Source organism: Corvus cornix, chromosome 4 (assembly GCF_000738735.6).
Source record: "Corvus cornix cornix isolate S_Up_H32 chromosome 4, ASM73873v5, whole genome shotgun sequence".
Taxonomy (NCBI): domain Eukaryota; kingdom Metazoa; phylum Chordata; class Aves; order Passeriformes; family Corvidae; genus Corvus; species Corvus cornix.
The window spans coordinates 45061226-45088556 of NC_046334.1; the positions used below are offsets into that span (position 1 = coordinate 45061226).

The 27331-nt window shown below is 38.7% G+C and overlaps 2 protein-coding genes across 3 annotated transcripts in view; one reads left to right on the forward strand and one right to left on the reverse strand.

The window, feature by feature from the left end:
* PPAT (phosphoribosyl pyrophosphate amidotransferase) overlaps nucleotides 1-27331 on the forward strand; it is a 47340-nt gene that overhangs the window by 1350 nt on the left and 18659 nt on the right. The window lies entirely within an intron of this gene.
* Nucleotides 124-27331, reverse strand: part of LOC104690618 (trihelix transcription factor GTL1) — a 31034-nt gene continuing 3826 nt past the window's right edge. The window contains exons 2-10 of one of the 2 annotated variants that reach the window (XM_010401633.4): nucleotides 24888-24974; nucleotides 21180-21617; nucleotides 20069-20158; nucleotides 14996-15082; nucleotides 11546-11617; nucleotides 10487-10888; nucleotides 9027-9092; nucleotides 7828-8018; nucleotides 124-5800 (exon numbers count right to left, since the gene is read on the reverse strand). In XM_010401633.4, the coding sequence (XP_010399935.2) occupies nucleotides 5714-5800; nucleotides 7828-8018; nucleotides 9027-9092; nucleotides 10487-10888; nucleotides 11546-11617; nucleotides 14996-15082; nucleotides 20069-20158; nucleotides 21180-21617; nucleotides 24888-24974 (1520 nt within the window). In that variant the 3' untranslated portion in view covers nucleotides 124-5713. The remainder of the gene's footprint in view (nucleotides 5801-7827; nucleotides 8019-9026; nucleotides 9093-10486; nucleotides 10889-11545; nucleotides 11618-14995; nucleotides 15083-20068; nucleotides 20159-21179; nucleotides 21618-24887; nucleotides 24975-27331) is intronic. The other variant, XM_010401634.4, reaches the window with a different exon arrangement.

Sequence of the window (27331 nt, forward strand, 5' to 3'; positions counted from 1 at the left end):
TAGTAGTACACACTGAGCCTTTTCACTGTGCTTGACTTCACAGCTGCAAAAAGTGTGCTAAATAAACACATTCCTGACGTTCTAGGTAGGTGGGCTTCTCCAAGTGCACATGCACTAAATAGATAAAATATATTCTTTGTATTTCTGAGCTCACAGACCTGTAAATGTTGCTCTGAAATTGGTTTTGGATCAACAATAGGAAATCGTTTACATGGAGATTTCTGTTTATTACAGTAGAGTTTCATATACTTTTACTGGTAAAATGCTGCATCCCTACATGACTCTCATATGCTAATAATTCTCTTTGGGCTGCAGGTATATATATTTGCCAGTGTCCACCAAAAATGGTTTTATTGGCAGTGATACAGCACAAAATACCAGGAACAAAGCCATGTAATCTATAATCTCATTTTAGGTTGCATCGTTTTTCTGTGAAGAGGCTGGAAAAAATCTTACCTTGTTCGTGCTTACAGTTACACTGGTGGACCTGGAGTTTCTTAGGTGGAAAAAAGATGATTGATGTATTTTCATTACTTTGTATCTTATTATCTCAATTTTCATTGCAACCTTACTTCATAACTTTTCAATATGCTTTTCTTTTTTCTTTGATGGGCACTTGACAAGTATATTTAATTTGCTTGAGCTTTTTAGTATCAGATATCCCCTGTGGAGGACATAACTGTACATAGCAATACTTACACTATCATTGAAACTAAGCAATTCACAAATTCTACAGGAAGCTACAAGTAGAGGCATATATGCACTACCAGTGATTCTGATCTAATTCAGTAATGGTCAAAAATTTTAAGGGATGCTTTCCTAAAGGCATAAACATTGCATCTGTAAAGTGAATCAGTCTGTTCCGTTAGGTATACCTGTGCAAGCACTCAATAAAATACTGTTAAATAGCTGAGATATTAACGTTCTTATTTTCTTCACTAATGTCCTACTGTGATGTGTAAAAGGGCTGGCATCCTGATCAGGAAGTAATAGGATAACAGCTATTTTTCTTTCTACTTTTCGGAATGCCACTTGAAAACCAGAGTTAAAATTTAGGATTAACTGTATCAGTAAACTGCATTAGGCCCATGGTTTTAAAGTTAAAAACTAAGACATGTCTCTTAACCATAGGCCTTTAAAAATAAGTAAATATGAAAGAAAATTATAGTAAATATTAATGAGCCATCCAAGTCAGGCCTGAGTGACTAACAGAAATTTGACTGGCCACTAGAAAATACAGACCTTAGACATCACCTTCAAATTAGTAAGGATATTTATGTAATGATTACTGGCCTTTGATATAAGCATGTTCTTCTATATGCAAATGAGTCCTGTGCAATAAATCAAATTACAGAATTTGGCCCTTAATTGGTCTTAGATTTTAAAATTCAGAATATTAAAGCATGGCATTGTATCAAGCTGCATTTTGGAGATGACTGGGCCACAAAGAGGAGAACAGGTTTTAATTTCTAATCTTTGAAATCTTACCTGTGTGTGTAAAAATCCAGAGTATTTGTTAGATGCCACAAAAACATGCAGCATAAATTCTTTGTGCTTTATGTTCTGATAAGCTGGTTGCAGCAAGGTGAAGGACTTTGCTGTTTCTCATAAATGGCCAAGAATGAGTTGATAGTTTGTATTACTGTGGCACTGAAGAGATTTTCTTCAGTGGGGTAATGTTTGCAGCTGAAAACTTAAAACTCTGTAAGCTGGAACAAGCCACCAAAATATTTAAGCATATGTGCAGTGGTGTGTATGAGTGGTGCTCGCTGCTTCACTCACTGAAACTGTTCTGCATGAAAAATCGATGTGTATATGTAAGCAAAGTTCTGGAGCCCACAAGTAGGCACATCATGAAAGACAAAAGATATACTTGAAATTTCACTATTGTGACATAAACAGAAACAACTTTAAAAGTTGTTTGGGGTTGCATTTCTTTTAGTAATTAAAAAGCAGCTGCTAGTTGTTGAGGCTTAAATTCCCAGTCCTTTGTAGCAGACGTAAAACACAGCTTTTTATTGGCTTTAACTTTATAATGGTGAATTAAAATGAAAACCAGTATATTCCTACTCACAGTCTAATCAAGGCCTTCCACACACTAAGAACATTTTATCAATTTAACTTGACACCATGGTAACATTTTACAGCTATGTTAGCAGTGAATGCTCACTATGTTTGAAACTTTTAATTCTGCTAAAGCAAATCATGTTACTCTGGCATCAACATTAGCAAGGCTTAAAAGCGGATGTTCTAAATCATCTCTGCATTTCATAAGCCAGGGAACAAAGTCACTGCAAAATCCACTGACAGCATGCCAAAATAAAATCGGAGGGTATTGGTAAGGAGAGGACTTTCTTGGGGGCGGTGAGGGAGGGAGGAGGAGTTACTCTGAATTACAAATCTATTAAACGTCATTTGAGTCCTTGACCAGGACAAATTTGCAAAGTTTATCTTTGAACAAGTGTGATTTCTGTTAACTTTCTGCAAAATTCTCTGGAAAATATTTTTTGGCAATAATACTGTGTACTGAAACCTAAGTGTACTAGCTTTATACTCATTTTTAGAAAAGGTCTTTCAAAGCCCTTTTCTATGAAGATGGAAGTCCCATAAAGTCAGGGAGTATTCCTTGTCTCAGCTGGGCCTGTGTATGGAACTTGTTATGAGTGCAGGCTTGGCCAGTGTGCTTTTTGATACCTTTCCTGTAACCGTCCATTATTAAAACCCATATAACAGAACCCAGATATCAACAATGTAAGTTAAGAAACTTAACTTGTCTTTCAATCTAGTAAAGTTGCTTCCCATTAGCCATCCTTCCAAACACCTGCGTTCAATATAGCATAAAGTGTTTATCTACATTTCATATACAACATCTTGGCTACAAGGTAGGGTTTTTTAAAGGCTATTTAGCAAGCCATTGGTATCATGACTTACCCTGTGAATCTTTCAATCAAAAAGCTTCAAATTGCAACAGTATTTGGATGGGAATTTTCTGAGGAACTCAGATATGCTACAGGTAATGATCTTGATAATTTGGTATATAAGGTATTATCTTTTTATTTCATCTCAAGAGCACATGAGTTCAGCAGATCCCTCATTCCCAGGTGCAAGAACTGCAGAGTCAACTGTCTTAATTGTCTAAATACCAAATTTTGTAATTAATCATATTTCTATGTAAATTCTCTATGGAATATACAGGATAAGATGTTTGCTTAGCTAGTTATTGAGTCTGTATGCTATTTTACAAGAACATTCATTGTGTATGTGCTGGTAAAACATTCCTGAGTACTTTCAGACACTGAATATGAACATAAACACACTTCTGTCTTTTAGTTCTATCTTGGTTTAAGTTTTAGGCCATTCTGTGCTGCAGGTGATGACAGCCTGGTTTAATTACATTCCACAGGGCTTGCTCCTGCAAGAAGAGAGGAGGAGCAAGGCCTTTTTGCTGTGGTGAGCTCTTATATCTGGTTGTTTTACATAACATCGTGCAGGGCTCAGGTTCCTGCATACTCATTTGGGAAAGTGAAGAGAAGCTAGATTTCATTCTAACCAAGTTGAGGTCTCTTCGATGTACATGTCACAAAATGTAGTTCAGTCTAAGTTCTTATCTCTGGATGTGCATGCAGCTGGAATGAGATCATGTAAGAAGGAGTGGAAAAATCAGGAGGGAAGTGGTGCCAAACAAGTGATACAGGAGGACATTTCAGAGGCAGCCGTTATGGCGTTTATTTCGGCCAACGGACTTACATTAACCTAGATAGAGAGCTGGGGTGAGACTGTTCATTTTTCTTCACTTGGACTGGAGATACATCATCCATGTAGGCATTATACAGCTATCCAGTAATTTTCACAGGATTGCTCAGTTGGCTTGTCTGCCCCTACCTTAAATTTGAGCCTCATGCATGGAGAGAGGGTTGTATGCAGCAAACTGTGTTCACACTGGGTAGTTCAGTTCAAATAAACTATCCTGGCTTAACTATCTGCCATGTCTTACATTCCCATTAAAAAAAAAAAAAAAGCAGGGTTATTTGGAGGGGCTTTTTGTTAGGTTAGTTTTAATTTAAATCAGTTCTGTCAGCTGGGTAGCCACTTGGCCATATGGATGCTTGTGCCAACACAAAGGAGGCCTAGCTGCATAAGAAACAAAGGATGACTGAAGGCAGAGTCTTTAAAGCCTATGATGCAGACAGCGCTTGTGGATCCACCATCACTGCAAGCACTTCTGCTTCCTGAAGCTTATTCTCAAAGCCTTTGGCCCAAACAGTTTGTCGAGTAATCTAAAAGGGCATTCAGAGGACTTTCCAGAATAACAGCCCTATCAAAGATGTGTAAAGTGACCCATTTATCTTAGTGAATAAGTGCGCTTTAGAGAAGAATGAAGCTTTTTAATGTAGGTCAGGATGGTAACAGTTCCATTTATCTGCTGCAACTCAAAAATTTCAGTATTGCCATTTGCAAACTGGGGAGGAGACAGATTTGCCCTCACAGGAATCTTAATGGCCCTCTGGCAATAATGCAGGTATTTGAGGAGGGAGAAGAGCAAAAACCTCTGTTATTTATAGGATTGATGCTCTTGCCATCATTACTTGGTTTTGATTATTAAGCTGGAACATTTTCATGATGTAATTTATATTAAGATTCCCAGGATCAGTTACGTGGACATGACTTGGTCTGGCCTTTCTTTTGAGGATCTATGTCTAAGAAAGGGTATCCTCCCAAACCACTGCAGTCCTGTGGTAGTTCTCTACACATAACCATTTAGCATGTGTCAAATGGTGTCTCATGTTCCATTTCACTGGCCCATAAATGTGTCTGGACTAAACACTGGAAGGATGAGCTGGATTAACTAATACTATTTCTGAAGGGACTGTTTTGAGAAATCCTTCAGCTGGCAACATTCTATTTAGCCCATTCTCAGTACGCCAGGAGATGCTGCCCAAAGGAGACAGATCATAGTTCTAGACAACCAGAATTCTAAACGTGCAACATTCCTGGTAATTTTGTCTAAGGAAAAAGCTATGTGGAATTGTAACTACAGCGGCAGTGAAGAAAGGTTGTCTTGATGTCACTTTATCTGTCTCGAGTAAATTAATTGTTATCTGTATAAATGGGAGTAGCACATAAATATCAGATGATGCCAAATGCCCCATCTTGATCCTGACATCTCTTACCATCTTTGATCAACAACAAATGAACAGCAGGGCAGAAGACAGCTTTCTGACAAAACAATTACAAAAAGCAAGCTATGCTTTGCAGTCACAAAGCAGAATAGAAGAGGAATCCCACACCAAGGGAAGTCCACCTTCTTTGGACATTTGTTTGTCAGATAAATCCTGCTCTCTGGAAAGTTTTCTGAGGTAAAACCCTTTACTTGGAAAGTAAACCCACTTGTGATCTTTTTTTTCTGTCAGTTCTTGCCTTATGTCTACCACCTGGTGTTGATATGAACAATTTCCAAGTAAAGACTGCAATTGTGCTCTGCAATTCTCTGCTCTGACCTGCTAAGAAATCAGTGAGTCCTTTGCCTCAGTGCTTTTGTGTTGTTCTCAACTGAATATCAGCATTTAAAAACAGATACATATTCTTGAAAGGTCTGCTGATTTTAATGAACATAAAATCTTTATTTTTTATTTTCTGGAAGGAGAGAAAGGGGTTTTTTTGGGCTGTTGTACTGGATGACAACAAGGTTTAGAAAGGTTTGGATCCTTGGGCATCATGCAGGATTTAAAGTGCAGTTTGTCACCTCTGCAGGGCTAACTGCTTCCCTCAGGTTAGTATTTCTTCTGGAAGGACAGGCACACTGCAACAAAAACAACCTTTCAGCTGTTTAGAGTTAGACCTGGCACATCTGGGAACTTGCTGAGCTACTTCAACTCACACAGAAGACCATTTAGGGTTTTTTCTTACTAGATGAGTTAGTCTTGTGTGAGGTTAGTGAGATGAACTGGTTTATAGGGCATCCAGCATGAACTGGATTACTCAAGGTAGCATGGAGAAAAGGGGAATCTTCATGTTGAAATGAGTTACCAAGTCAATTTCAGCCTTGCACTCATGAAACAGAGAAGGTAGAGCAAAACATGTAAGTTACCCATATTATTTTCAGTGATTTCAAACAATAATTTAAATCTAAATTGAACTAAACTGTTTAAATGTACTGGAGCGAATTAGGGTTGGATCACGCATTTTTCTGGTTCACATGTGGAAGGAGTAACCCCTGATCTTAATAGTGTTTGGAATGGTGAGGTCTTCAGCTGACTCAGCACGTTCCATGGGGATACCTGACTGCTGTGATGGCAGCGGCAGACCTTGTCCTCCTTCCAAAGACAACAGTTCTGTATGCAAGTAATACAATGCAAGTTCAAGGATGTATCTTTGAACCAGCTCATTGTAAAGAGAGAGAGAAGAAAGATTTTTAAACCAATGGTGATACTAGTATTGCTGGAAATGATAGTTTCAGTGACAGTATTACAAGCCAAAAAAGGTTTATACTGAGAAATCAGTGTAAAATGTGAAAAGTGGTAGATCAGCATACACTGAAAAAACTGTATCCCTGTCACTGTATAAATTAATGTGATCAAAAAACTATTATTTTCTAGGGCTCTCTCTCAGAATTGTTTTAAGAATGCTAGTCAAATGGCAGATTAAATCCACCTTGGTGGAAAGTATTTGCCTTCTTAATGTCTCTCATAAAAGAATAGACAAGGAAATAATTAAGCATAAAGCAGGAAATAACACATTATATCCAGTAATATTTTTATGTGAAGTTTTATGAAAAGGGACTTGGATGGAATTTAGGCTTCTGTGTATAAATAAACCTGGTGGCTGTTGCTGCTGCAGTAAGGACTTGACTGTTTGACTTGAGTTGTGCATTTGTATTTGCCTAGAACTGACCTGGCTTTGGCCAGGCTGTGTAGGTCTGTGCCCAAACATGACTGAGATCCAGAAAGTTGTTTTACTTGAATACACTGAAAAGAAAACCCTGCAGATGCAGAGGAAAACCCTGCAAATGTAATACAGACCATGGAGTACTTACACAATCACAAAAGGAAGTAGTGGCTAGTAGGATTTTGCAGAATAACAGTTATGGCATGGCATTTGTCTCCTACCATGTCATTGTTCCCTGCACTGTTTCTGTGTTTTCTGTGGGTTACTGGACATAACAGACCCCTTGCCCAGTACAGAATAGGGAGAAGAACTCATGCCTGCCCCTTCTACGTGGGCATCAATTCTGTGTACGTTCTCTCTGGCTCACTCATTTCTCCAGTGCAGTGCTGCACATTGCTGCAAGCCTTCAGCAGGCAGAGAGAGACGTTCTCCCACACCAGCATAAGCACGGGGAGAGGCTAGGAGAAGGGTAAATGCTGGTTAAGGAGTTAAGAGTTGTGTTTTCCCCACCAGCCCTGCCTAAGCAAAAAGTTCTCCTACAGCTTCCACTGTTTGGTTAATTGCAGAGGACTAACTTGTTAGGAAGACCATGGAGACGGTAATTGGAAATTATGGGATGAAATTTTAACTGTACATGTTTTCTTTGATCAGTTAAAGTATTATTTTCTTTCAATTAAGGCTGTTACTTGTAGCATGTAGGTGAGCCAACCCATGTAGGCAGAGGTTGTGTTTTATCAGACTGACATCACTGCTAAGAGCTCATAGTTAAGGATTATGATAGAAACTCATGTCTTGCTTTAGTTTAAATGACTGATGGTGATTGTATTAAAGGGAAGCAAGCAGGTACTCATGTGGGTAACCCACACTCGTAAGTATTTCATTTCTTACTACCTGACAGAACCTATCTGCATGTTAATTTCATAGAAAGTTCATTAAACCAACCTGTTGTATAGCTGATGGATCAGCATACAGCTGTGTTCTGTTGAGGTCTTGCATTTCTTCCTGCTTACAAAGTCTTTCAAACAGAAACTTTTTGCCTTCTGTTACCGTGTGCACTCTCTCTGTTAGCAGTTTTTGGAAGTGGAGTATGGTGTTTTCAGAAGCACTTTTCTTAAGTGGAACAGGTGACACCTCTGTGGACAAAATCAAAGTATGTAGTTAGAGTGCACAAGTCAATGAACTGCTGACACTGAAGTTTAGCACATGCTGGATTTTCCTAAAGCTGTTCTTCTGTTCTGCTCTTTTGGCAGGCATTGCCTCATGTTGTGTAAGGGATCATTGTATAATGGAGAGTAGGAGTGCAGCAGACCCTGTAAAAATCACTTATATCTCAGACTTTCGGTTTTGCCTAGCTTCAGCCCTCTCCAAGAGGTACTTATATAATAGGCAATAAATGAAAGTCTATTTAATCACACAGAGTGATTAAATACAGTGTTAGTACAGTTTGTGATGGTGAACTAAAGGGGTTGAATTCAAAAAACGTCATATTCAGATAATTTCTCTTCATCTGTCTGTAGATATCATTTCAGTATTAAAAATAGGGGTGAGCACCTTAAAACTAAGCTTTTTTGTTCCTCATTGTTTGATTTTATTTAGGGCCTGACAATTCTGCAGGAAGAAAAATAAGCTGCTGACCTTCCCCATATCAGATCACATGCCACATATTTCTATCCTTCCCATCATTTTTCTCTCTCCATGATTCTCTAGCCTATCCTGTCTTTGACACAGCTGTCTTAACCTGCTTACGTGTTTACAGACACAGTAGTGCAATATGAGGAAATCACATCCATGACTGTGCCTGTCCCTACTTTCCCGTAAGCAACACGGGCAGTTGAGACATCTTGGTTTTTAAATACTGTCTTTTCTTTGCATATGATTCTTACAAATCAAGTACATTTATGTTTACCTCATTTATACCAGGGATGAGGATTTAAATAAATAAATTGCAATTTTCCTTAGCCCTACATTTTTATCAGAACTCTTCTTTTGCCAACTGTTGTGGGTAAAAGAAGAATGTTGGTTTGGAGCTCGGTGTTAAGTTCCAGGATTATTTTTTGTAACTGTCTGAATACTGGGTGTAAGAATCTGGCATCCAATTCAACAGCAGTGTATAGGTGCTTTTAAAAGTCAGGGGCTCTTACCATCATTCCATGTTTTCCTCTTGATACTCAAAGATCCTGTGTTTGATGTAGCATCTCCCACTGAAACTTAGAAGAGGAAAACAAGGTGACTAAGTGTTTTGTCGAGATTCTCAAGGCACAGTCAGTCACATACCAGAAAGTTTTATACTACAAAAGCAAATACCCTAGGACAAGACACATTTATTTGGCAGATGCCTCAAACAGATTAGTAACTGAAGCTTCTTTTCTGAGAGGTTATTGCTTTACTGGCTGCTGCATCAGCATTCACAGCCCAGATTACACACTCCTTTTCTAGCATGCTAAAATGTAAAACAGCCAAGTTGGTTGTTGGTGTTGACAGCATACTTGGTGCTGACAAATCCTATTCATGGAGAGTAGAAACGAGCAGTAATATATTCAGTTCCTGTATTTGGAAGAAAATACATGTCTTGAGAATGTGATCAAGCACAAGACTGAGGCAGGGGAGAAGAACAGTCACCCCACAGCTCTATGGATGTCATTCCAGCCACAACTAATGCACTACTGTATTGTGCCCTTGGACACCACATTAGGGCTCTGATTTATGACAGAGGACCAGCTGGCTTAAGGATGGTTCCAGCAGTTTCTGCTCAAGCTGTCCATCTGGCCTTTGCTGCAGAAATGGTGCAGGTCCTCAACTAAGATTTGTGATGTTGCAAACTATTATCTAACACATTGAGAACAATCACAGTTAGTTCTGCTTTATCTTAAGTCACTGAACCCTAAGTTGCAGAGGTTCAGTTATTTCTACAAGAGCACCTGATCTGCCTGGAGCCAGGAGCAGGTGCCCCTGAGGTCTGGAGCAGTTGGGCAGTCACGAGAACCCTTACAGCAGACACAAGATTAGCTGCGTGGTTCCTAGATCAGTGGGTTTTTGATACTAAAATAGAAGCAAACTCTATTTCAAAAACTGAATCTGCTTTAGCAAAATTAATACAATTATTAGAAGTGCTCAAATAAACATCACTGCCCTGGATTTTTCTCTGTCTTGACTGCAGTGTGTGTTGAATTATTATAGTTCAGGTTTTTTGGAGCCCTTGCACTTGGCTTGATTGCTACTGATTTGTGTAATTCTAAATGGTATGAGCTTGCAGCTCTCTATCCATCAGACTTTACATGCCTGCTGTATTACCTCTAAAACCTGCCATGTGTTCTAGCACCATTTCACTGTATGTCACTTAGGCTTTCAAAAGCAAAGATTCTCCAATCGCATTGAATGCTTCAGTGCTTTCACTTTTTGCTAATATTCTCACTTCTTCATGTCTCCATAGGCCACTTGTGTTCCCTGAGTATTCACTATGTGACCATGCAGATACAGCTTCCCCATTTATTTTCCCTCCCCATTTCTGGCCACACATTTCACACTTACAGCATGGCTCAAACAGGCAACTTTCTAAAGTTTCACTTCAAGCACTTTCTCTCATCACTGAAGTTTTTAGTACCTGATAGGAGACTTGAGCTTTCACATCCCCAGCCTGAGGTTCCCAAAGTCTGTCTTCTTAAGATACAGTCAACTTCATCATAAAATCTCATTTTTCTCCTGGGATTTCCAAGATGCTCATTTTCTTTCTGCAGTGCACGGTATTCATATTTTAGGTTCTTGTACTTTGTGCGACATTGTTTCCAGTCTCTGTCTATACCACGTTTCATTAACCTTCTGGCAATTTCCTCAAATATTTCTTTATTTCTTGTGGCCCCTTCAAGCATTTGTTGTATCTTTTCATCTGACCATATGTTTATCAGAGCCCTAACTTCATTATCACTCCAATGTTTTCCTGCTCCAGTATCATTAACTGTAATAACTTTAAAGTGATTTTGTGCTTCTTCCAAGGGAATGTGATTGTCTGAAAATATAAATAAAAAACCAACTAACTGTAAATGCTATAAATACATTCTAAATATACATATATGAAAGCATAATTGCAACTAATGACTAATCTTGTAACTTTATAATATTAGTATATATACACAATTGTTTTCTCTTAAGTATGCAAAATACGTAGCAAGTGGAATCTCTGGCTTCTCCAAGGAATCTAAAATTCAACATTTTGTCACTATAATTTTGCCACTGTTGTTGTGAAATTAAAGAGAGATGTATCCAAGTGTTATATGTAGGAAAGCAATAATCCTTAAGCTTTAAAGATGACAGCATTGGTGAGAAGTGTGGTTTCAAATTAAAATGGCAACATGCAAATGAAAAGGCTACTGGGGATTCAACAGAAGAAAAAAATCTTCAGACTCAAAAATAGTCAGAAGTATGCAGATGCTGCTCATCGGATATGTATAGAAGGCAAAGTTGAACTACAGTATTAATACAAGTTTTGCTCATGACAAGGAGAAGAGCTATGAAACTAATTTTTAAGTTTACTGACAAAGCTAGACTGGAGTCAGGAGTAGAAAAGTAGAGCTGTGTTTACAGTAGAGATCTTATTGCTCCAGCTTTGGTACTGAAATTACAATGTGATTTATCTCATAATAAATGCATGGAAATTAATACTCACCTGTCCCAACCATCTGTTTTGCTACTGGCGTACAAGATCTGTCTTCTGAGGTAGTGCTTATAGAATCATCATCTACAGAAACACACAGTTTTAAATAGACTTGGATTTAGACAAATAGATTGCTAATATTATTGTCATCCTCTTGTAGGAAACACCTATTTCCACCTAAAAGTGTCCTAAGCCCTTAGTCTAACCCATTAGTTATAGACTTGAAGAATCACAGAGTCACAGAATCATTTAGGATGGAAGCAGTAATCTGGTAAACCACGTCCCTAAGTGCCACATCTACGTGTCATTTAAATCCCTCCAAGGACGGTGACTCCACCACTGGCCAAGTCCAAGGTGACAGTTCTGCATACCTCCCTCCTTACTTCACCAAGAACTGAAAAAGCTGCCATTTTGTGACTGCTGTGGCCAAGAGGCTCCAACCACCAGCAGTCCTCTATTCACAAACACCAGGTCCAGTGGGTACCTCCCCTAGCTGGCTCCTTCACAGCTGTGTCCGGCAGTTGTCTGCCAAACACTCCAGGAACCTCCGAGGCTGTGTCCTCTGCTGTGTTGTATTTCCAGCAGACATCTGGTAAGAAACCTCTGCTGGAGTCTCCCCCAAGGGCCAGCAACTGTGAGACTTCTCCCAGCTTATAAAATATTTCAGCTGCCTCTTCGCCCTGGCTGGGTGGTTGGTAACAGACTCCCACCAGGATACGTGCCTTGTTGCCTTCTCTTGATTCTTACCCATACATCCTCAACCCTACTGCCACCATCATGAGCTCTACACAATCAAAACACCCCCTAACATGCAGAGTACCCCGCAGTCTCTCCTTCCTTGCCTGTCCCTTCTGAAGTTTATAGCCATCCATTGCAGCACTCCAGTTGTGCAAGTCATCCCTCTGTCTTCAGGATGGAAACTATGATATAGTTTTCCTGTTACAGAATGGCTTCCAGCTCATCCTTTTGGTTGCCCTAGCTGTTGTGCACTGGTATAGATGCACCACAGCTGGGCTTTTGACCCCACCATCTTTTGGAGGTGAGAAGTTCTAATTTTTACATCGTTATTCTTAAGTGCTTCTGTGGTTTCTAACACATCAATAACCCCCCTGTGTCTTTGCTGATGTCCATCTCCTGACTCTACTGAAACAGCAGATCGAAGGACCTCTCTAGAACACATCCCTCAAACACTGGCATATTGTCCCCAGGCTCTCTAGTAAGTCTGGTTTTATCTCTTTCCACCTGCAAATTTAGTTTAAAGCTCTTTCAATGAGCCTTGCTAACTCCTGAGTTAAGATCCTTATCCCCCCTTTCAGACAGGTATTAGCAAGTCTGGTGTCATGGAACCGTGACTAAAAAACCCAGCATCTTCCCAGTGTCACCAGGCTTGGAGCCAAATAGTGATCTGCTGGCTCTTCCTGTTTCTTGAAACTGGAAGAAGAGAACACTACTTGTGCTCTTGATCCCTTAACCAGTTCCAAGGCCCTGAAGTCTCTCTTGATTGCCCTCAGGCTTTTATTTGCAACTTCATTGCTGCCTACTGAGAAATTCTTGAAATCATGTATGAACATCAAAACCCAGCTTTGCTGGTTCTGGGTTCATTTGCTCATGCTCGGACTACTCTGAGGCTGAAAGTTCACTTTTGTGTTGACTTACTTTTTGGGTTGGGAGGAAGAGAAAGATGAGTTCTCATTGTTTGCTAGGGGATGTTATAGACTAATTATGTTCAATACTAGTTTGGTAACAGGTAGAAGTAAATATTCCTTTTATGTTTTGAAAAACTGAGTGCTTACTGTCAGAAATAGAGATTCTTTGTAAATAAGCAGGTTCATTTGATGTGCTTTCTGTAATGGTACTTGCCAGGATATGCACAAACTAGTACTTGGAATTTGTACTTGCTCTATAACTTGTTTCCTCTTAAGTCATTTGGCAAATACTTGTTTTTCATAAGCCATGTGCAGGAATATATTTTGTACCTGTGGAAAATTTGAAAATCATACAGTCATCAGCATGTGTGTGTGATTTACATGGGGTACTAGAAAAAAAGTGGTTTTTCTCATAAATAGGCACCCTATAACTCTTGAGAAAATTCTTGCATCTTCCTTAACACTTGCAGCTATTGGAAATGGGCCAAAATGGAGCTATAGGTCTACTCCTAGGCTCCTAATAGATTCCTTTTTTTTAAACTATTACCAACCTCCCCATGGTGTTTTCATTTCTGTGCTCCTTCTCTCAACCATACTGGCTCTCTGATCTCCTCCTGTCTTTGGCAGTGGCACTTGTGTAGTGCTGACCTGCATGATTACTGTGCTCAATTGGATACGGCATGATAGGGAGTTTGTGTGTATGAGGCCGTCAGTTGAGTTGCATGACATTTTATCCTCCACTTTGCATTCATGTGACCTCACTATGTCTCAACTTCCAGGGTCACAGATGTACTTTATGCTCAGCGTCACTTGTGTTTCTGTGTGTCATTGTTGTGATGGCACTGCTCTGATGTTGTCCTCAGTGTCACAGTCACCACAGTTGTCTTGATCAAGAGGAGCCAATGCAAACAGTTGTAAAGGGTGTCTCAACATCCAAACTACAGATAACATAATTGCTGAAAAGGAAGCTCTTGGCTGGCATATGCCTGATGCATACAATAGAAATATTCTTATGGTAGAAACTTCCAGTGTCAAAGGCCAAAGAATTGCTGTTCACAGACTCACTATAATTGGTTTTTTTTTCTATTAACTTCTGTGTACAAACAGCAGTACTGTAAAGAATATTTTGATCCAGGGTGTCAGGTCACTATATTTCAATGTCATCATTATTTCCTCTGATGTCTTTTTTCCATGATCTTCTATGGTTTTTATGCTTATTTATTCCAGAATAAATATTAATATCCCTACTGCACTCTAATGTTAAATTTTAACATTTTAAATAAAACAAATCTTCTCCTGATCACTTGTCATTGAATATATGACTTCTGCATATTGCTGAGGTGCTGATTTCAGTTTTATATTTAAAACAGTCCAGAATATATGTGGAAATTGCTTGATAGTAAATAATCTGATATTAAATGCAGCCATGAAGTAGTTTGAAAATACAGACTAGATATAAAATGTTCTGAGTTTTTGAGACAGCTGTTTATTTACCTTTCCATTTTATTCTCTCTAGCAACTGTAAGAAAACTGTAAGAAAAACAGTATTTGTGTCACAGTCAAATGCAGACTAATCATATTCATCAAAAAAAGGAGCATGTTGTCTGGGAAAATAAGATTTTTTAATAATTATGGGAAGGAGAAATCAGTGTTCAAACATTTCTGCACTATGAAATCAAGCAAACCCCATAATTTTTCATAACCTAGAAGTAGAACAAGTATAATTTGCTGGAATAACATATGAACCTTTGGAATCTGCAATGCCCAATAAAGTAGAATGTCCTGTTAGAACTATCACGACAAAGTCATGACCTACCTATATCAATCGTCTCCTTCTTTATTTGTGTAGCTTCCAGAGCTGCTGGGGTGGAGTTGGCAAAGTCCCCCTCATCTTCAAGGATTTCTGTAAAAAATAATCATTTACGGAGTTCTTAAACTAAACAGGTCTTCAGTGATGTCTTAAGAATCACCCACTTCAGAATGCCACTGATGATAACTATTGTTAAAGATTTCCTCTCTTAACACATTAAGCTGCCATTTCTCTGCAGTAATAGGCTTAAGAGCAGAGTGTACTCATTTACATATTAAAGTAAATCCAGAACACCACATAACAGCTACAGCATACAAGTTTATGGGTTAAATGTGCAAACTCTTAAGTTATTTTAACCTGGATCAGAATTTGTAGCATGGTTCACTGATGGTGGGTGTAAGATATCTAGGTACTGGCAAATGTTTGTGCAGCAGAACAGGCAAGACAGTGACTTGCAAAAAGGGTGCAGTACATACTGAAATTTTTGAAAGACTCCAAAGTGACTGATGCCAAGATTGTCTGAATAAGCCCCAAAAGGAGCAAGGGTCCTGACATTGCATCAGGGTGCTGTGCCTGGACATTTGATCTGTAAGGCTGCCTGCCTGATGGAAACAATGTACTAAATAGTAAAGCCTGTCCTGAGAGCATCTCTGCTGCTGCAGCTTGCAGGGGTTTACATCACACAGCTGATGACAGAGGTGTCCCTGGGCTCCCCTCCATGGGGAGGAGATCTCCACTCCTCTGCCATTGGCCTACTGTTGTTTAAGGGAGAATTCCACCCCTCTGCCCTGGGACAGAGGGGTGGGCAGGTGGATGATGCAAGTGGTCTTGCTGATCCTCGCTTCCCAGTGAGGACACTGCTCTGCAGAGATTAAATGGTGAAGGCCACATCATGGATCAATAACAGCAGTTTTCTGGCTCCCAGCCTGTTCTCAGTCCATTTAAGAATATTGCCCCTAAACATTGAGCAATAAAGTTTAATCTAGAGCCATTTTATTAAAAATTACCCCCAGATCAATACAGCTTTGTTTGCGTCAGATGTTCTTTATGATGTGACAAGCTTCATGTGCCTTTCTCTTTTTTTTTTTTTTTTTTGGCGAGCCAAGAATGTGGGTAGGGAGCCTGGCTTTTTTTCTAAGGCACCTTTCAGAGTTTGGGAGGGAGGGCACAAGAAGAGCAGGACTGAGCCAAACAGAACAAGCCATCAACAGTTTCTGGCACGGATAAAACACAGTGGCTCCATCTGCATTGTTCAGTGAAGCTATAGACAGTTGCCAGCAAATATGCTTAATCTCTACTTTGTGTTTGAAGCATTGCTCACAAGGCCACCCGAGCAATGATGTCACAGTCTTTCCTTTCACCCGCTCAGACTGATACAAGTTCTGTTCTCTTTTGGCACTCTGTCACTATCACTAATTATCTTGTTTTCTGGCTTATGAGGCAAGATTAGTAATTTGTCTCCTAATCCTTACTCTCATGTGTGTCTTGTACAGTATAAAAGGGAAGTGCGATATGTTAAAGCTAGGGAAAATTTTCAGTGTGTGGCTTATGTTTACTCTCCAACAACTTGCAAAGTTGCTGCCATCTCTGTCATGCAGACCTGTGAGAGTGCATACAGAAAACTGTGGATGCACAGCTAAGAGTTTGTGTCTGCAGCCCAAATAGGCCTAGGCTAAGGCAGTGAATAATCAACGACTTTGGGGTTTGCACTTCTCTGAAACACTGCTTAAAACTAGCCTGGGGCATATGTATGGAAACATTATCTTTTGACTTTATATCTGTACATTTTAAAATTCTGTGCACACAGCAGCAAGTGTTCAAGCCAATGTTAAGTGCCTGAGTATGTACCGACTTAAGATCTTAACTTTAAACAACAACTTTAAACAAAAAACCCTTGCTTAGGAGTGTATCTTGGAAGTGTCATGACTTACTCCAAATTTGTTTTGAGAGGGACACAGAGTAAAGTGTACGGGGTACCAAAAATCCTAAGAAAACAATGACAAGGAAAGGAATTTGTTTGAAGTAAAATACTTGCTGTAGGTATTTTTAAGAACATCAGGGTACTGGTATTTCTTAGAAACCTGTTTTCATCTCTACCGTTGTTCCTGGCACTTCAGATTTAATCAAACACTGTGGTCGTACTGCTGAGTCTGACACACGTGGAATGTACATGGAGTTCAGGTTGACAGATTGTTTAGACTGAAGTAGTCAGCTCTTCTGAAAAGATTTCTGTAACTAACTAAAAGTGATCCCACGAAATTGAAGACATCAGTAAAAATGTCCAAGTAATGTTTTATTTGCAGATCGATTCAATGTGGGTTATGTTTTGCCAGAAGAGAAAGCAACCCGCAGTCCTATCGCAGGACGCTTTAGCTGAAAACCCCCGTGTTGGGGACTCTTGTGGTCCTTCTGCTCCCCCAGCTGGGCAGTGCTGACAGCGACATGTGAGCAACTAGGACAGTCTGTGCAGCAAACTGTGTGGATTTATTTACCTCTGTCTTCTCAGGTGGACATCTGCTGCTCTTAGAGTAGCAAATTCATGTGGGCAGAGGAGAAAAACAGTATCATGGCACATCAAATAACTAGGTGTTTTCCTGAAGCTAGCGTGCCTGTCTTTTGACTAACACAATCTTCGTATTTTCCTTACTAGAGTATGGCAAACCCAAATGGGCTGTTTGTAGACTGGCAGTGGTGGCCGCGTTCCTATGGCTCATAACTCAGATTCACATGTAAGATCGTGAGAAGCACATGTACTCTGAGACAGCTCATGCATCTTCTGTGCATTTATGCAGCTGCAGTTGCCAGAAGGCAATGTCTGCCCAGGCTAACTCGTCTGTGTGTGTGTGTGTGTATATATATATGTATATATTCATATAGGCAAGTGCATATACAGCTCTGGCTGCAGAGTACATTAATTGCATATAATGATAAGGAAGATAGCTAGATATGAGTTTAACTGTTTCTAAATTCTCATTTATTAGGGTTAGGTTATCAAATTAGTGTTTTCTACAAATTTTTTTTCAAGGCACACAAATACCTATAAATTTAATAATTCCATGCCTGTTGAGAAACACTTTTCTACAAAATTTCTGTTGAATATGCAGGAGCTTTATAAAAAGTCACATCCTAAATGCTAGTGATCATGAGACATTACTGATATCAAACAACCAATATAATATATCACTGCCTGTTTGCCTTTTTCACTGTTTATCAGTGAGCATATTTATGAGTACAGAAGTACATACAATCTCTTTACTTACCAGTTTCTCACTTCAAAATTATTTGGAATGTCTAGGAAAAGCATGTACCACAACTAGAGAACAAAGGGTCTCCATGATATTGTAATGTAAAAAGTGTGCATCTTTGCTTTATGCAATACCTAATCATGTTGCCATTAGTAAAATTAAAGACTAGGTGTCTTTTACCACTTATTTGAGTGTGTATTGTTTGTTTGGGAATGAGGGAAAGAATTTTGCAAACTGAAGTTGTTCATGATGGAGTGTGGTTTTGCCTTTTTCCCTCACAGAAGTTTAAAAAATAGTCTTATGAGTGGATAGGCTGAGCCACAGACACTTTTGAAGCACTTGCTATTTTAATTTTTCCCCACAAAATCATATTGCATTTACAATTACCCAGAAATAAACAAAGTATGCAGTTAAAATACATATATTTGAAAAGGGAGATGGTAAACTACAGATATTTTTACACCTACACTTATCTTAAAGGACAGAAATGTGTACTCAGAACTTTACTAGAAATATTCATTTAACTTCATCTTAAATAGCTTGTTTGGAAGAGTGCAGTCCAAGAAGTTACAATAGTATGTAGCACCAGGCGGTTGAAAGCTGTCAGATGACAGTTAAGGGGCACTGCTGAATCTTTGTATTATTACAGTGTCTTACTACTGTCCATGTGTAAGTAGTAATTTTACTTGTGGATGGGGAGAAAAGGAATTTAATACATTCTTTAAGCAGTCTTAACTGGATCCCACAAGGTGCTGTTTATGACTTCTTTCATATTTGTCTCTCTCAAAATGAGGTCCCTATAGGCAATGCACTTGTCATGACAACCTGTTTTTCTCCACTGCATGCTTCAAGTGCCCATGGTGAGCTGGTAAAAGGTTGCTATGTTGGTTTGGGGTTTTTTTTGTTTTGTTTTTTTGTTGTTAGTAAATTTAAATTTATGAATGTAATTGCTATTGAATGAAAAAACAAAAATGCTACTGTCTGGTATACCTCAGATTACCTCTCATGATCAACCATCTCTTTACTTACTTGCCATAGCTGTTTCTTTCATTATATGCAGAGTTGCCCCATTCTCTGGAGTAGTATTTACAATAACATCATCTGTCAGAAGACTTTTAATTTGATACTAAAATCTTTCAAGTTCACATTAGACCATTTTAAATTCTGTAAGACTACTCCTTAATGCTTAATTTAGACCATATTCTGCCTCACACTACTGAAACAGAACATGAGGTACTCTGTTGTAGGCAATAAAACTTGTCAGCCTGAGAGACTTTCATGTGTCTCTAATTGAATGTTAAACTTCTGCTTCCCCTGAAATTTATGTTTTCAGATGTAAACCATAATCTTTCTTTGTAAAGAGCAGAGCATATGACCTTCATATTCAGTGAGACTATTAAATGAAGTCTTCATCCCCTGACATGAGCATTTACACAATTATATCCTGATCACGTATTGTGAAAAAGAGATGCTGTATTTGTTTATGCACAGGAGACTGAACAATACTAATCTTTGGGAATAGATAGTTTAGGTAAATGTAAGTGCAGTAGTACATTGCACTCAACTTGCTTAAACCAGTAGTTTCTTCTCTACATTCTGTGTCACAAGTCTTTGAAATGAGTGCTTACTAGACTGATTTTATCAAATTTAGCAGGACATTGTAAATGTCATACATAAGTACATGGCAGTTATCTCTATGACATTATCTCTTGTTTTAAAATTTTCTAGGTCTCTGCATTTTCTACCCATACTTACAGTTTGGACTTATTTTAGAAATTAAATTAAATTTACTTAATTTAGGTATTTACATAAAATAGAAGACTTTTCAGATTACCTGAAGCAGAAACTTTCTTTACATCTGCAACCTGTAGGTCTTCTGACATATTACTTACAGAGTCCTCTTCACCTGTGTCTCCAGGCATTTCTGTGTAAATAATGCTAAATTAATTAGGGCACCAAATTTTTATACTTCATAAAAACAGCTGTCATGTATCAAATCAAAAAATCCATCTAGCCTCAGATTCTCTTTATGCCAGCAGGCAAAGTAGATGCATAAGCAAAATGTCTGCAAAATGTCTCCAAAATGCAGCTGAAGAGTGAATCTTCCCCCAAAATGTTCTCACATTTTCAGCCAGTCTTTGTGTAACATTTTTCTTGACTTCTTCCATTACTTTAGTAACTTCTAGTCTTACATTTGGCCAACATAATATCATCCCCTCATCTAAAAGTTTAATGTTTAATTCTGTTCTTAAACAACAAGCATGTTTCTGGTTGTACATACCAATAAAAATATTTTAACTCTTGGAACATGTAGGTTCATGGGTCTACTCTAATTCTGCATTGATCATCCATTACCAGTAATTGTCAATAACCACCCAAAACCAAAGGCAAGCTCTGCCAGCATTCTTGGTGCTGTTCCTTTTGCTATTTTCACAGTTGTCTCACCAGTTTGGGAGTCTTGCTCCAAAGGCCAATAAAGCTCAGCTATTTCAGACCATAAGAGAAAGACAGTTTATATGTCAATTTTTTTAACCCATGTCTATAACTACAGATTTCTTTTGTTCAATGTCTTAATTTTTTCAGTAATATAGTCTGACTATCTCTCTGATCCATTTCTTTTATCTAAACTGGAAACAGTCTCCTCTGACACGATTTTGACTGGAATTGCCTCTCTGTATCATTTTATCTTATGCCTTTGTCTTTTTTTCCTCCTTTCTTTCTCAATTCCATTAAAAAAATACAGGGCAATCACCCAATCCAAAATATTACCTTATAACATAATACAAAACTACTAGACAAATAGTAAATTTCCATTCGGCATTTTTCCCCCAGAGCCAACTGGTTAATCTCTCTGTTTGCGCTTTTTGAGTTTTTTTAAGGTCTCTCTAGTGCTGGAAAACTTAAAATTTTAAATGATATGTGGGTAGATATGTTGAAGTACTTACCTATGGAATCCTTTTCTGATTTTGCTTCTGTCCATTCTGGAGGCCTCTCACTTTCATCATTATCTGATTTACTTGCTTGTTCCATGGTGCAGTGCCCCAGAATAGCATCCAGTTCATTAAAAAATTTCATACTTTTACTTGTACTCCCTGAGTCTTGGGCACTTTTTACACTCTTGTATTCATGTTTCAGGTTTTTGTATTTTGTCCTGCACTGCTTCCAGTCCCTGTCAATTCCAAACTTCTGAAGTCTAGCAGCAACTTGTTCAAATATTCTCTTATTTCTCACTGTCCCTTCCAGTTGTTGCTGGATATTTTTGTCTGACCATATGCGTATCAAAGCTCTGACTTCATTAACAGTCCAGTGTTTTCCTCCTTCATTTGCTACTGTAGGAATAAAAGCCGGTGGTTTGGAAGCCTCTACTGCTGACGCTGGATTACCTGCATTGTGTGGGGTAGGGGAGAGACACAGATATGGGTTACCTGCACTGGGTGGCTGGGGTGGGGAAAGGACAGAGAGAGTGGGAATGAAGGATGCTATTTCTCCAGAGAAAGACAGAGCAGAGGTGACATTAAAATCAAGCTCTTCGTTATTAATTTGTCAGCATTTTTGTTAATTCTGATACAATTTTTGCCTTCACTTGAAGATAGATATTAAGATAGCACATGTACATTTAATTAATCTAAGAGGAGCATTTCTTTCTTCTGTTCCCTAATACACTAAATTTTTACCTGTGACACCTTTGGGAACAACTGATGAGCTGCTTTGTCCTTCAGACATCAGAGAGGAGAAGAGAACTGTTGGGAAGACGGGACGTGCTGCATGAGCACAATAATAAATTGGCCCCGAGTCACCGGCACCAGCATCAAGACTTAACTTTCTGCATTCATGCCATACTTTAGTTTTTACACACATGGAGAGATTTAACCTGGGTAAGGAACTGAAGAATCTGATCCTCCTTTCTTAACAAAGCACCCCAGCTGTGGGGAGCAGAGGAATGGAGACTTTTGCTTAAGTGAAACATTTGTACGATAGAACCCATTTCTCATGGCACAGAACCTCCATCTTTCTCAGGACAGATCAATCAAAAATATTTGGGTTTTTAGTAAAAATTAGAGTTTGAGTTGTCTTACTCTGCAAAACTTAAGATATCTTTTCATTTTCTCCGATCTACAACTTTATTTTTTAACATTATGAGGTAAAGGTTGCCACCCATGCAATAACTTAAAACAGTGAAATATGATAGATTTTAATTTTTTAATGTTTCCCTGTTTCTATTTAAGAAATTGCTTTAAGACTTGTTTAGATTATCAAATTAGTTTGGAAAGTGATCTTTCATGCATTTTCTAAATCTTTGCAAAAATAACTAAAAAACACAAAGAAACCCAAAACCAATTCCAGGGCATCATCAAATAAAGCAGTATGAAAATGCACAGTAACTGACAGGTTTTTGCAGTCATACTGAAGTGATAAATGCCTTTGTCCGTGTCTTTTTCTGGAAGGGCAAACCAGATTATGGGGCTTCGATACTTTATAGCCACTGAGATGTGTGTGATGGCAATAATATCTAACCCTTGATTGTGCACAGAGCTTCAGTGAGCATACTTAAAATAACCTGTCTGGGGACAAACTTGTCCTAGATAAAGCCATTCTTTGCTAGTCTCCATAATTCATTCTAGTTGTCAGTAAGTTGTTCTAACGGATACCATTTTTTCTTCCCCCTTACAGTCCTGGGTTAATCAGGACTCTGCAGCAGCCAGCTCATAGGCAATGTAGTTGAGAAAGGTAATTTTCAGGTGGCACATCAAAATTTCTCCATTTCTTCCTGAGGGAGTGAAAGAAAATGCTGATTTACAGGTGAATCAAACCATAGGAACTGCCACAGTTGACAACTTCCAACATCAGACAGGCCAGAAAGGAAAGGCCTAGACAGGATGAGAAGAAGAAGAGAGGACGAAGAATGCAAGAAGGTGCTCCCTACACTTCCCAGTCAAAGCCATAGAGCATGAGGGCATCTGGGAGGAATAAAGTTTCTTTACTCTTTGTATAGACCAATATTTCTCACTAGTCAGCTCATTTCCAACAGAGCTCACTTTTGGTTGTGGAGATTACTTCAGATGAGTGCTGGTGACTTGGTATATTGCTCACTTACTCTGCTGTGTGCAGAGTGGAAAATGGTGGGTGGGTTTGTTCCTCATTCCCTTTAAAAAACATGCTTATTCATGCTGATTTTAAAAACATGCTGATTCAAGTACCGCTTTGAAACAGTTACGGTCCAAGTTACGGTCAGCGCAAAAATTTTCCTTGTGTCTTACAAGCATTTTAGTTCTAATGTGTTTTAAAAAAATGTTTAAGCAGGATATAAATTACTTTTTAATCTGAAATACGCATTTATGCTGTATTTAATTTTTTTCTAAGCTTCCTCAAACCGGAGAAATCTGCTGAAATAAAACCAAAATATTAGGCATTATAGATACAAAGTGCCCCACATTTTTCTTTCAGTGGTTTCTGAAATAGTGCTTGAAACTTACAGACTAGAAGAGGTACTAGGGGAGGGCATTTTAGTACTAATACATAATTGAAAGCCCGTGCAATTGAAGTTATTTTGCTGACTTTGTGGAAAGCTTCCTCACAATTGAAGACTTTTCTGCTTGGCAATATGTTGAGCACTGAGAAATAGAGACATATTCCTGTAAAATTTGATTCAGATATTTTCTGCATGTTTTGTTTATGTGCATAAAGTATTTTATATGTGCATAAATTCCATGTGACATTCTGGTCTCTTCCTTAATTTCTCTCTATGCCAGGCAAGAGGGATGTAATGTGTAACATAAATCCATAGGCTTAGCCTGTGCCTTGTTTTCTTCCTGAATATGGCACTTTGCAGATTCTGTAATGAAAGTTCTTTTAACTGGACTGGAACATATACTAAGGCATAGAGAGAATATAAAAAATAGAAAGAGCATGTAGGAAATTCAGGACAGGGCTGCTGTTCATCCAGGCAAGGAATCAGCACATCAGTTGCTTAAATATGCCCTAAAATGCGTTCAGCTTTCTCCATTTCCTTTAGCAGTCCCTTGAAGGGGCTCACACCTACGATCCTCTTCCTCTTTCTGGCTTGCCAGATTTATGCCTTTGCTTTTTTAACTTTCCTGAGCAAAACTACTAGAGTAGGACCTTTTCCAAATGAGTTGTTCTATGGTTGGTTGGACTAAAGCATTGCTGACCACTCCTTGCTTGGAGAGGTGACTTTAAAGTTGTGCTGGAGACCACTGCAAGTCTGGATTGCTCTGCATCTCTCTCCTGGCTCAGGCCATTCACTCACTGCTTTAAGCATCCATGATTTAAGAAAATGAGCTAGGGAAAAGCCACAAGCTGACATGGGTATCCACGCTAGCATTTGGCATGCTTTCCACTAGCATTTAACAAAATTACCATGGTTAATGCAGTTAACATGATTAAGCTATAGCATGGGATGTGTTTTGCATGTGAACGGTGGTCATGCAGGTGTTACATCATATGAAGTGGTCAGTGTCCAGTGAGGCACGACACCGCTGAGTGCTAATGCTGGGAAGGAGACGGTGCAAGAGTGCGGCTGTATTAAAGCTATGCTGATCAGAAACAGAATGACGGTGTACTCAAGCTGTCAGGAAGCTCTGACACCCATGCTGCTTTTTAGTTTTTGATCTCTCTGTACCATCATACTATACCTAGTTGAACTGGTCTGGCATGAGATATAAAAAGTAGTGGATCTCCTGGAGCCTCCTCATCATCTTCTAAAGAAACTGATACTTCACCTGGGAAGGAAAGAGTTTTTAGATGAAAAATAGGTATGGACTAAATAAGCTTAAATTAGTTTAAATTAAAGTGTCCATACACCATGAGAAGATATTTAACTTGGTAATTTCAACACTTAATTTGTAGTGAAATTAAATTTTAAATTAATTTAGCCTGTCCCCATAAGGGGGACATGAGTTATATATTTTATGTCTTGCATATGAACTCTGTTTGAAATGCTTTTTAGAATTCTGGTTGAAACTGACTTGATTCTAGTGACTTGTTTGCTCTTCTGACTCAGTATTACACGTTGCAAGTATAGTTTGGAAGTAGATAATGTAGAGACATACAAGTAAAGGCAGACTTTGCACAGAGATTCATAAAATCACAAATCTATTGATGTAACAAAAATAAATTCCTAGAAGAATATGAAGAAAACAAGAATGTTCTGCAGAGAGCTCTGGAAATCAATGGAATTCATTAATGGTATGGAACCAAATTCATTAATGGAGGGAACCAAAATATTCACTGTGACTTGACAACAGATGTATTTGTAGCTGACAGGATTAAGTCTAGCTTTTTCCAGCATAGCTTTTCTACATTTGTTTAAAAAGGAACATTACAGCAATTGCTATGTAAGTTTAGAAAGCAGCATATGTAAGTCAGGTTCAGAACCAGATTGATTTTCACAGAGGACAGACTTGTAAGTTGTCCTATGGTAGTGTGCTGTATTCAACATACCATGTTGACAGGAGGCCTGAAATGTTGATTGCCTGTACGGGGAGCTGAGCTTCTGTGAGCTCCAGGCAGGCAGGGCACACAGATGAAAGCTCCCAGCTCCGCGGTGGTTCATCACGGGAGCAGTAATGAGGCACAGTTAGGATGCAACCTGCTATCCCTGATGTCGGTGAAACTGAAAACTGCGTTTGAACACATTACCCTAAATCCTCCGGACTTTCAGCAAGGCTCACGATGACTCATAGATGCAGTGGCCTGATCTCTGACTGCTCCCAGCTGTCCACCTGGCTTCCCTGGCAGGAGCTGCTGCTCCTGCCTCCAGTGACAGGACTGGCGTTTTAGCTGCTAAGAGCAGCAAAGCAAACCAGGGAGAGGGGAATAAATTCTCTGCTGGAAGGCTTCTGAGTGTGCCATCAGCACTAGTATGAACAAGATTAATTACATTGTTATATTAAAAGAGAAACATTTTTTATTTTTAGTAAGAATGGTTACCACAAAAGGTATTACTATCTTTGATGGGGAAAAATTTTTTAAAAAGCATTCGAAGAGCAGAAAAAACGATATAAAAACATTTGTCAATGACATGTTGAAAGTCCCGACATGGAAAACCATATGTAAGTGGCACTTCTAAGTCAGCATTTCTGAAGGATCTTTCTGCATTTTAGTAGCTGAGTTTTCTGCCAGTCATTGCTGATGCATTTCTGCTCAGCTATAATCTTTCTGCATTTGCTGAGGTAAAGTGAAGGTCAAGCAAGGTGACCAATGCCTTAATATTTAAACAAAGAAATATAAAAAGTGTAAATAACTTGAATTACTAAGCAAATATTTTGTAAATAATGTATTTAATTTATTAATACTTTTTAAACTTGAAACAATCCAAACTGGTTAACAAAATGGGAAGGTCATTCATTTGAGCTCTAACGAAAGATATCATTTTCCACAGCACACCATCGCTTTACATAGATTTTCTTGGTTGTTGATTAGTGGGATAATACACAAACTGTACTTGAAGAGAACATGTTGACTTGTATCTTTTTTTGATGATTATTTAAACTACAACTCTGCCTCTTAAACATGTTTTGAGAGGACAGCATGAGCATCTCTGCTTACATTTCTGCGTGTGCTTATGCATAAAGTGTTATCTTTTCATGAACAAGCTGGGAACTGGTAGGTGTTGCTACCTGGTTTGTCCTGAGACACCCCTCTCAGATTTGATTGAGATTTTCAGTAATAATTTCTTCAAATACACTTTCAAAAGAAAACTGGTTCTAGCAGGTATGAAAAATCCTCAGGGAAACACTACTGAAATACCATTCAGTCCTATAAAAAAAAGTAGTCTCTTTTCCTCCCTTCCTCTTGCTCCCCCTCCACAGCAATCTCCCAGTAGCTGAGATAATGTAAAGACATGCTTTGTATCTTTACATTAAGGATGTGTATGAATATTGACACTGAGGCTAAGCAGAATGGTAAATATACGGTGAATTATTTGGGAACATGCCCTGTCCCATGTCATGCTTTTTAAGAAGACAAACTAGTATAGCTACCAATTTCTTCAAATAAAGTAAGATGTTCATGGTGGACACATATTATTTGTCACAGGTTTTAGTTTGTTCTTGCTACCCAAGCCACAAGCCTAGAC